General features: G+C 51.7%; 1 protein-coding gene across 2 annotated transcripts in view; it reads left to right on the top strand.

Moving 5' to 3' along the window:
* The first annotated feature begins 9,650 nt into the window (after nucleotides 1-9,650).
* Nucleotides 9,651-11,409, top strand: part of LOC106581426 (cGMP-dependent 3',5'-cyclic phosphodiesterase) — a 288,424-nt gene continuing 286,665 nt past the window's right edge. Inside the window, exon 1 of one of the 2 annotated variants that reach the window (XM_045704010.2) lies at nucleotides 9,651-9,971. In XM_045704010.2, coding sequence (XP_045559966.2) covers nucleotides 9,904-9,971 — 68 coding nt within the window. In that variant the 5' untranslated portion in view covers nucleotides 9,651-9,903. The remainder of the gene's footprint in view (nucleotides 9,972-11,409) is intronic. The other variant, XM_045704013.2, reaches the window with a different exon arrangement.

An 11,409-nucleotide genomic window follows, 5' to 3' on the forward strand; every position in this document is an offset into this window, starting at 1 on the left:
TGCTACGTGTTGCTTCTCATATGTTTCTCTGTCTGGGTGCTAACGTGTTGCTTCTCCTATGTTTCTCTGTCTGGGTGCTACGTGTTGCTTCTCCTATGTTTCGCTATCTGGGTGCTACGTGTTCCTTGTTCTATGTTTCTCTGTCTGGGTGCTACGTGTTCCTTGTTCTATGTTTCTCTGTCTGGGTGCTAACGTGTTGCTTCTCCTATGTTTCTCTGTCTGGGTGCTACGTGTTCCTTGTTCTATGTTTCTCTGTCTGGGTGCTACATGTTGCTTGCTCTATGTTTCTCTGTCTGGGTGCTACGTGTTGCTTCTCCTATGTTTCTCTGTCTGGGTGCTACATGTTCCTTGTTCTATATTTCTCTGTCTGGGTGCTACATGTTCCTTGTTCTATGTTTCTCTGTCTGGGTGCTACGTGTTCCTTGTTATATGTTTCTCTGTCTGGGTGCTACGTGTTCCTTGTTCTATGTTTCTCTGTCTGGGTGCTACATGTTCTATGTTTCTCTGTCTGGGTGATACATGTTCCTTGTTCTATGTTTCTCTGTCTGGGTGATACATGTTGCTTGTTCTATGTTTCTCTGCATGGTCTCACTGCTCACTGTTTGTCTGTATTGTTATTGTCATAGTTTTTAATAACCTGCCCAGGGACTGTGGTTGAAAATTAGCTGGCTGGCTAAAACTGCCACTTTTACTGATAAGGTGTAGCACTGAAACTATCAAGGTTACCTAGCCAGCTACACTTTCAAACAAAGTCAACAACGCAGCCACTGCTAGCTAGCCTACTTTACCAGCCAGCAGTACTGTATCATTTTAGTTATTTTAGTCAATAAGTTGTCTTTGTCATAGTTTGTCATAGTTTGATAATTGTGTAGTTTAGAGTAATTATCGAGGTTAGCTGGCCAGCTATTTTCGTCCCCCGCGACGCCATTTTCAAACCTAGCCAACTATTACCGACGAGCAGCATTGTAGAAACTAAATACATTACAAAGGAACGTCTTGATTAGTGTTATGTTAGCTAGCTACATAGTTGCCTTTGTATCATGATAAGGTGTAGTACTGAAACTATCGAGGTTACCTAGCCAGCTACACTTTCAAACAAAGTCAACAACGCAGCCACTGCTAGCTAGCCTACTTCACCAGCCAGCAGTACTGTATCATTTTAATCATTTTAGTCAATAAGATTTTTGCAACGTAAGCTTAACTTTCTGAACATTCGAGACATGTAGTCCACTTGTCATTCCAATCTCCTTTGCATTAGCGTAGCCTCTTCTGTAGCCTGTCAACTATGTGTCTGTCTATCCCTGTTCTCTCCCCACTGCACAGGCCATACAAACGCTTCACACCGCGTAGCCGCTGCCACTCTAACCTGGTGGTCCCAGCGCGCACGACCCACGTGGAGTTCCAGGTCTCCGGCAGCCTCTGGAACTGCCGGTCTGCGGCCAAAAAGGCAGAGTTAATCTCAGCCTATGCTACCCTCCAGTCCCTCGACTTCTTGACGCTGACGGAAACATGGATTACCACAGAAAACACTGCTACTCCTACTGCACTCTCCTCGTCTGCCCACATGTTCTCGCACACCCCGAGAGCTTCTGGTCAGCGGGGTGGTGGCACTGGGATCCTCATCTCTCCCAAGAGGACATTCTCTCTTTCTCCCCTGACCCATCTGTCTATCGCCTCCTTTGAATTCCATGCTGTCACAGTTACCAGCCCTTTCAAGCTTAACATCCTTATCATTTATCACCCTCCAGGTTCCCTTGGAGATCATCAACTCTGCCCCTACTCGGATGGTATTGCGCCGTCCCAACCTTCGCTCTCTCTCCCCCGCTACTCTCTCCTCTTCCATCCTATCATCTCTTCCCTCTGCTCAAACCTTCTCCAACCTATGTCCTGATTCTGCCTCCTCAACCCTCCTCTCCTCCCTTTCTGCATCCTTTGACTCTCTATGTCCCCTATCCTCCAGGCCGGCTCGGTCCTCCCCTCCTGCTCCGTGGCTCGAAGACTCATTGCGAGCTCACAGAACAGGGCTCCGGGCAGCCGAGCGGAAATGGAGGAAAACTCGCCTCCCTGCGGACCTGGCATCTTTTCACTCCCTCCTCTCCACATTTTCCTCTTCTGTCTCTGCTGCTAAAGCCACTTTCTACCACTCTAACTTCCAAGCATCTGCCTCTAACCCTAGGAAGCTCTTTGCCACCTTCTCCTCCCTCCTGAATCCTCCTCCCCCTCCCCCCCTCCTCCCTCTCTGCGGATGACTTCGTCAACCATTTTGAAAAGAAGGTCGATGACATCCGATCCTCGTTTGCTAAGTCAAACGACACCGCTGGTCCTGCTCACACTGCCCTACCCTGTGCTTTGACCTCTTTCTCCCCTCTCTCTCCAGATGAAATCTCGCGTCTTGTGACGGCCGGCCGCCCAACAACCTGCCCGCTTTACCCTATCCCCTCCTCTCTTCTCCAGACCATTTCCGGAGACCTTCTCCCTTACCTCACCTCGCTCATCAACTCATCCTTCACCGCTGGCTACGTCCCTTCCGTCTTCAAGAGAGCGAGAGTTGCACCCCTTCTGAAAAAACCTACACTCGATCCCTCCGATGTCAACAACTACAGACCAGTATCCCTTCTTTCTTTTCTCTCCAAAACTCTTGAACGTGCCGTCCTTGGCCAGCTCTCCTGCTATCTCTCTCAGAATGACCTTCTTGATCCAAATCAGTCAGGTTTCAAGACTGGTCATTCAACTGAGACTGCTCTTCTCTGTGTCACGGAGGCGTTCCACACTGCTAAAGCTAACTCTCTCTCCTCTGCTCTCATCCTTCTAGACCTATCGGCTGTCTTTGATACTGTGAACCATCAGATCCTCCTCTCCACCCTCTCCGAGTTGGGCATCTCCGGCGCGGCCCACGCTTGGATTGCGTCCTACCTGACAGGTCGCTCCTACCAGGTGGCGTGGCGAGAATCTGTCTCCGCACCACGTGCTCTCACCACTGGTGTCCCCCAGGGCTCTGTTCTAGGCCCTCTCCTATTCTCGCTATACACCAAGTCACTTGGCTCTGTCATATCCTCACATGGTCTCTCCTATCATTGCTATGCAGACGACACACAATTAATCTTCTCCTTTCCCCCTTCTGATAACCAGGTGGCGAATCGCATCTCTGCATGTCTGGCAGACATATCAGTGTGGATGACGGATCACCACCTCAAGCTGAACCTCGGCAAGACGGAGCTGCTCTTCCTCCCGGGGAAGGACTGCCCGTTCCATGATCTCGCCATCACGGTTGACAACTCCATTGTGTCCTCCTCCCAGAGTGCTAAGAACCTTGGCGTGACCCTGGACAACACCCTGTCGTTCTCCACTAACATCAAGGCGGTGACCCGATCCTGTAGGTTCATGCTCTACAACATTCGCAGAGTACGACCCTGCCTCACACAGGAAGCGGCGCAGGTCCTAATCCAGGCACTTGTCATCTCCCGTCTGGATTACTGCAACTCGCTGTTGGCTGGGCTCCCTGCCTGTGCCATTAAACCCCTACAACTCATCCAGAACGCCGCAGCCCGTCTGGTGTTCAACCTTCCCAAGTTCTCTCACGTCACCCCGCTCCTCCGCTCTCTCCACTGGTGCTTGCCTACGGAGTTGTGAGGGGAATGGCACCTCCGTACCTTCAGGCTCGGATCAGGCACTACACCCAAACAAGGGCACTGCGTTCATCCACCTCTGGCCTGCTCGCCTCCCTACCTCTGAGGAAGCACAGTTCCCGCTCAGCCCAGTCAAAACTGTTCGCTGCTCTGGCACCCCAATGGTGGAACAAGCTCCCTCACGACGCCAGGACAGCGGAGTCAATCACCACCTTCCGGAGACACCTGAAACCCCACCTCTTTAAGGAATACCTAGGATAGGATAAAGTAATCCTTCTAACCCCCCCTCCTTAAAAGATTTAGATGCACTATTGTAAAGTGGTTGTTCCACTGGATATCATAAGGTGAATGCACCAAGTTGTAAGTCGCTCTGGATAAGAGCGTCTGCTAAATGACTTAAATTTAATGTAAATGTAAGTTGATTAATGTGTACTGTCCCTGTAAAAATAGAAATAAACTTAAACTCCTTCCATCCAGATTTCCCCTTCTCTCCCCTGTTCCCATGAACAGTTTGATACAGTTTAGCTAAGAGATTTATTTACAGATGACTGCACACTCTTTTCATTTGTTCCTTTATAAATCTGTTATTCTCTTTCTCTCCTCATCTTCCTCTGTTTCTCCCCTGCCCCTCCCTCCCTGACACCCCCCCTTCTCTCTTTCCTTGCCTGACTCTCCCCCTCTCTCCAACCCCCCCTTCTCTCTCTCTCCCTCTCTCTCTCTCTCTCTCTCTGACTCTCCCCCTCTCTGACTCTCTCCCCGTGACTCTTTCCCCCTCTCTCCCTCCCTGACTCTCACCCTCTCTAACCCTCTCCCCGTGACTCTTTCCCCCTCTCTCTCCCTCCCCGACTCTCCCCCTCTCTCTCACTATTATTAATGAGAACATGTTTTGCACTCATTTCTATTAATGTAGGCCTTCATTTTAGAACAGCTCCTTCTAATGGGAAGGGAAAACTACACTGTACAAGCCTGGAGATCCTCTTGATGTATTGTCAAATTCAGGACAAGCGCAGGTAAAAATCTGGCCTCTAAAACTCTTCATTCTAGGAGTTTTTCCTAAAAGCCTGACTCTGGGCCCTTGTCAATCATTACTACTATACACAGCTCCCATACTCCTCCATATGTCAGCCAGCCTCCTCCATATGTCAGCCAGCCACACTTCTCCATATGTCAGCCAGCCACCCTCGTCCATATGTCAGCCAGCCAGCCTCCTCCAAATATCAGCCAGCCAGCCAGCCAACCTCCTCCATATGTCTGTCAGCCAACCTCCTCCATATGTCTGCCAGCCACACTTCTCCATATGTCAGCCAGCCACCCTCGTCCATATGTCAGCCAGCCACCCTCGTCCATATGTCAGCCAGCCACCCTCCTCCATATGTCATCCAGGCAGCCTCCTCCATTAAGTCAGCCAACCTCCTCCATATGTCAGCCACCCTCCTCCATATGTCAGCCAGCCAGCCACCGCCCTCCATATGTCAGCCTGCCTCCATATATGTCAGCCAGCCAGCCTGCCTCCTTATATGTCAGCCAGCCTCCCTCCTCCATATATGTTAGCCAGCCTCCCTCCTCCATATATGTCAGCCAGCCTCCCTCATCCATATATGTCAGCCAGCCTCCCTCCTCCATATGTCAGCCTGCCTCCATATATGTCAGCCAGCCAGCCTGCCTCCTTATATGTCAGCCAGCCTCCCTCCTCCATATATGTCAGCCAGCCTCCCTCCTCCATATATGTTAGCCAGCCTCCCTCCTCCATATATGTCAGCCAGCCTCCCTCATCCATATATGTCAGCCAGCCACCCTCCATATGTCTGCCAGGCAGCCTCTTCCATATGTCATCCAGACACCCTCCTCCATTAAGTCAGCCAGCCTCCTCCATATGTCAGCCACCCTCCTCCATATGTCAGCCAGCCACCCTCCTCCATATGTCAGCCAGCCACCCTCCTCCATACGTCAGCCAGCCAGCCTCCTCCATATGTCAGCCAGCCAGCCAACCTCCTCCATATGTCAGCCAGCCTCCCTCCTCCATAGATGTCAGCCAGCCTCCCTCCTCCATAGATGTCAGCCAGCCTCCCTCCTCCATATGCCAGCCAGCCAGCCTCCTCCATATGTCAGCCAGCCAGCCACCCTCGTCCATATGTCAGCCAGCCACACTTCTCCATATGTCAGCCTGCCTCCCTCCTCCATATGTCAGCCAGCCTCCCTCCTCCATATGTCAGCCAGCCTCCCTCCTCCATATGTCAGCCAGCCTCCCTCCTCCATATGTCAGCCAGCCTCCCTCCTACATATGTCAACCAGCCTCCCTCCTCCATTAAGTCAGCCAGCCTCCCTCCTCCATACGTCAGCCAGCCACCCTCCTCCATTAAGTCAGCCAGCCTACTCCATATGTCAGCCAGCCTCCCTCCTCCATATGCCAGCCACCATCCTCCATATGTCAGCCAGCCACCATCCTCCATATGTAAGCCAGCCACCATCCTCCATATGTCAGCCAGCCACCAACATCCATATGTCAGCCAGCCACCATCCTCCATATGTCAGCCAGCCACCCTCCTCCATATGTCAGTCAGCCACCCTCCTCCATATATGTCAGCCAGCCTCCCTCCTCCATATATGTCAGCCAGACACTCCTCCATATATGTCAGCCAGCCTCCCTCCTCCGTATATGTCAGACAGCCTCCCTCTTCCATATATGTCAGCCAGCCTCCCTCCTCCATATGTCAGCCAGCCTCCCTCCTCCATATATGTCAGCCAGCCTCCCTCCTCCCTATATGTCAGCCAGCCTCCCTCCTCCATATGTCAGCCAGCCTCCCTCTTCCATATATGTCAGCCAGCATCCCTCCTCCATATGTCAGCCAGCCTCTCTCCTCCATATATGTCAGCCAGCCTCCCTCTTCCATATATGTCAGCCAGCCTCCCTCCTCCATATGTCAGCCAGCCTCCCTCCTCCATATATGTCAGCCAGCCTCCCTCCTCCCTATATGTCAGCCAGCCTCCCTCCTCCATATATGTCAGCCAGCCTCCCTCCTCCATATGTCAGCCAGACTCCCTCTTCCATATGTCAGCCAGCCTTCCTCCTCCATGTGTCAGCCAGCCTCCCTCCTCCATATGTCAGCCAGCCACCCTCCTCCATATGTCAGCCAGCCTCCCTCCTCCATATGTCAGCCAGCCTCCCTCCTCCATATGTCAGCCAGCCTCCCTCCTCCATATGTCAGCCAGCCTCCCTCCTCCATATGTCAGCCAGCCACCCTCCTCCATATGTCAGCCAGCCTCCCTCCTACATATGTCAACCAGCCTCCCTCCTCCATATGTCAGCCAGCTTCCCTCCTCCATACGTCAGCCAACCACCCTCCTCCATTAAGTCAGCCAGCCTCCCTCCTCCATACGTCAGCCAGCCACCCTCCTACATTAAGTCAGCCAGCCTACTCCATATGTAAGCCAGCCACCATCCTCCATATGTAAGCCAGCCACCATCATCCATATGTCAGCCAGCCACCATCCTCCATATGTCAGCCAGCCACCCTCCTCCATATGTCAGTCAGCCACCCTCCTCCATATATGTCAGCCAGCCTCCCTCCTCCATATATGTCAGCCAGACACTCCTCCATATATGTCAGCCAGCCTCCCTCCTCCATATATGTCAGCCAGCCTCCCTCCTCCCTATATGTCAGCCAGCCTCCCTCCTCCATATATGTCAGCCAGCCTCCCTCTTCCATATATGTCAGCCAGCCTCCCTCCTCCATATGTCAGCCAGCCTCTCTCCTCCATATATGTCAGCCAGCCTCCCTCTTCCATATATGTCAGCCAGCCTCCCTCATCCATATGTCAGCCAGCCTCCCTCCTCCATATATGTCAGCCAGCCTCCCTCCTCCCTATATGTCAGCCAGCCTCCCTCCTCCATATATGTCAGCCAGCCTCCCTCCTCCATATGTCAGCCAGACACCCTTCTCCATGTCAGCCAGCCTCCCTCCTCCATATGTCAGCCAGTCACCCTCCTCCATGTCAGCCAGCCTCCCTCCTCCATGTCAGCCAGCCTCCCTCCTCCATTAAGTCAGCAACCCTCCTCCATTAAGTCATCCACCCTCCTCCATATGTCAGACAGCCTCCCTCCTCCATATTTCAGCCAGCCACCCTCCTCCATATGTCAGCCAGCCCCTCTCCCACATTTGTCAGCCAGCCACCCTCCTCCATATGTCAGCCAGCCACCCTAATCCATATGTCAGCCAGCCACCATCCTCCATATGTCAGCCAGCCACCCTCCTCCATATGACAGTCAGCCACCCTCCTCCATACGTATGCCAGCCACCCTCATCCATGTGTCAGCAAACCTCCTCCATATGTCAGCCAGCCTGCCTCCTCCTTATATGTCAGCCAGGCTCCCTCCTCCATATATGTCAGCCAGCCTCCATCCTCCCTATATGTCAGCCAGCCTCCCTCCTCCATATATGTCAGCCAGCCTCCCTCCTCCATATGTCAGCCAGCCTTCCTCCTCCAGATGTCAGATAGCCTCCATCCTCCATATGTTAGCCAGCCTCCATCCTCCATATGTCAGCCAGCCTCCCTCCTCCATATGTCAGCCATCCACCCTCCTCCATGTCAGCCAGCCACCCTCCTCCATATGTCAGCCAGCCACCCTCCTCCATATGTCAGCCAGCCACCCTCCTCCATATGTCAGCCAGACACCCTTCTCCATGTCAGCCAGCATCCCTCCTCCATATGTCAGCCAGCCACCCTCCTCCATGTCAGCCAGCCACCATCCTCCATATGTCAGCCAACCACCCTCCTCCATCTGTCAGCCAGCCACCTTCCTCCATATGTCATCCAGCAACCCTCCTCCATAGGTCAGCCAGCCACCGTCCTCCATATGTCAGCCAGCCACCATCCTCCATATGTCAGCCAGCCACCATCCTCCATATGTCAGCCAGCCACCATCCTCCATGTCAGCCAGCCTCCCTCCTCCATATGTCAGCCAGCCACCGTCCTCCATCTGTCAGCCAGCCACCTTCCTCCATATGTCATCCAGCAACCCTCCTCCATAGGTCAGCCAGCCACCCTCCTCCATATGTCAGCCAGCCAGTCTCCTCCATATGCCAGCCAGCCAGTCTCCTCCATATGCCAACCAGCCAATCTCCTCCATATGCCAGCCAGCCAGCCACCCTCCTCCATATGCCAGCCAGCCACCCTCCTCCATATGTCTGCCAGCCACCCTCTTCCATATGTCAGCCAGCCAGCCAGCCTCCTCCATATGTCAGCCAGCCTCCCTCCTACATATGTCTGCCAGCCACCATCCTCCATATGTCAGCCAGCCACCATCCTTCATATGCCAGCCAGCCAGCCTCCTCCATATGCCAGCCAGCCAGCAACCCTCCTCCATATGCCAGCCAGCCACCCTCCATACGTCAGCCAGTTTCCTTCCTCCATATGTCAGCCAGCCACCCTCTTCCATATGTCAGCCAGCCAGCCAGCCTCCTCCATATGTCAGCCAGCCTCCCTCCTACATATGTCTGCCAGCCACCATCCTCCATATATCAGTCAGCCAGCCTCCTCCATATGTCAGTCAGCCAGCCTCCTCCATATATCAGTCAGCCAGCCTCCTCCATATGTCAGCCAGCCTCTTCCAGATGAATGGGCTAATCAGAGACATGGCAGTTATGTTGTTGAGGAGATAATTAGTCCTAACTGTAGAGATGCTGAGCTGGGATGGATTATGATAGTCTATTTCCTACAGATTTTAATTGTGATTGATATACCGGAAGGAAACACAGTATAAACTATCGTATCCACCCTTTATTCATCTCACTGTGACCACCTGATGGATCTCAGGGCCTTTGGAAAGGGCTACCGGGACGTTTACAGACTGACTGGGAAATGAAATCACTCTGACTGTCTGAAATCAGAAGGATAATCCAGAGAGCAGGGGTAAAACTACCGGAGCTGATTGGCGGCAGGGAACACACACTCTCCCTGTGATGTAGCCGCCGCGAGCGCTCTGCACCAGTTATCTGCCCTCGCTCTAGACCACAAAGCCGCTGTAAGTATTACTTACCGAAGCATCACCAATCCCCGCGTGCTGACTGCGCAGGGGAGGAGAGGCCAGAGAGAGAGAGGGAGAGAGATATGAGCATCCATCCATCCTCTCTTCCCTTTATCAACGGTAACACCCCATTCCCTCGGTCCTCGCGACACTCCCTCCTCACATCGCTGAAGGCTCTGCAAGGCTCGAGGAAGGCAGCAAGCGTTTTCGGTGTGCGTATCAACTACCAGGAGGCGCCAGACAGAATGCGCGATGGGGCAAGCGTGTGGACACGCGCTCCTCTGCCGTAGCCAGCAGTATCAGTCCGCTGCTTCCGATATGTAAGTGCTACAGACCCGCGTGTTTTATTTTGTGTGAGAAAGTGAAAGAGATGCATGGAGAGAGCTATTCATAAAGCTATTTGTTCAACACAATTTGTATCTGATGCTGTGCCTGTGCACTGGGTTGATTGACAGGGCTCTGTTCTAGGCAATGTGTATGTGTTTTCTCAGGTGTCCAGGGTTGTTCACTCACCCATCTCATAAAGAGTTTACCGGAGTTTATCTCTAGGGAGTCTACTGCAAAGCAAAGTGATGCTACAGGAATCTGTGTTTGTCCAACCTGGTCTCCAAGGATTTCGTACTATTCTGTATGTAAACCTGAAAAAACAATTTATTATGATATATTATGTTTTGTATGGTATGTATTAATTTGTGGATGTCCATCAACCATTTCATATGATATGTTACAAATTACAATTCGTATTATATGATTAAAAATGTGCAAAACATACAATATATTACGAATTCTAGCTAGGTGGCTAAAGTTAGCAAGGCTAGGAGTTAGTGTTAGGGTTAAGTTTAGGTGTTAGGTTAAAGGGTTAAGGTTAGGGTTAGGGGAATGATTAGATACAATGATTAAGGTTAGGGGAAGGATTTTGCTAAAAGGCTTAAGGTTAAAGTTAGGGGAATGGTTACCTAACATGCTAAGTAGATGCTGAGATTAGAACTCGCAACCTTTGGGTTGCTAGATGGTCGCATTATACACCCAACCAACCACCCTACTTTAGTTTTGCCTTAAGTAACCTTCTGTCCTCTGTAACCATACCAAACATAACATATCATACTGATTTGAGTGTCCCAGATTTCATATACTATGTTACGTCTAGTCTGAGACCCAGCTGGTGTGTCAGAGAGAGAAAGAGAGAGTTTGTGTGTTTTTAAATGGGATATACACCTAATAATGCAGTGATTTAATGTGTGTGGAATATTGTAAAGAGTTGGTAACTTCACTAAAAGCAACAACCTCGGTGCAGAAAGAACAGCGCACGTGATCTCCTTGCTTCTGAAGTTTTTTGCCGGTGTGGGTGTGTGTGCCAGCCTGTTATAAATTCGCTTTGATGAGGATATTTCTGTCTTCAAGGGAGTTTATTTATCTGTGCAGCGTCAATAATGTTTTAGCAGCAGAGAGCAGAAGAGGAGAGAAGAGAGGTAATAATAGGGGAGGAGAGAGTAGTTGAGAGGGGAGGGGAGGAGAGAGTAGTTGTGATGAGGGGAGGAGAGAGTAGTTGTGATGGGAGGAGAGGGGAGGGGAAGAGAGAGTAGTTGTGATGAGGGGAGGAGAGAGTAGTTGTGATGAGGGGAGGAGAGAGTAGTTGTGATGGGAGGAGAGGAGAGGGGAGGAGAGAGTAGTTGTGATGGGAAGGGAGGAGAGAGTAGTTGTGAGGAGAGGAGAGGGGAGGAGAGTGGTTGTGATGGTTGGAGAGAGGAGAGTGGTTGT

Source organism: Salmo salar, chromosome 20 (assembly GCF_965601325.2).
Source record: "Salmo salar chromosome 20, fSalSal1, whole genome shotgun sequence".
Classification (NCBI taxonomy): Eukaryota; Metazoa; Chordata; class Actinopteri; order Salmoniformes; family Salmonidae; genus Salmo; species Salmo salar.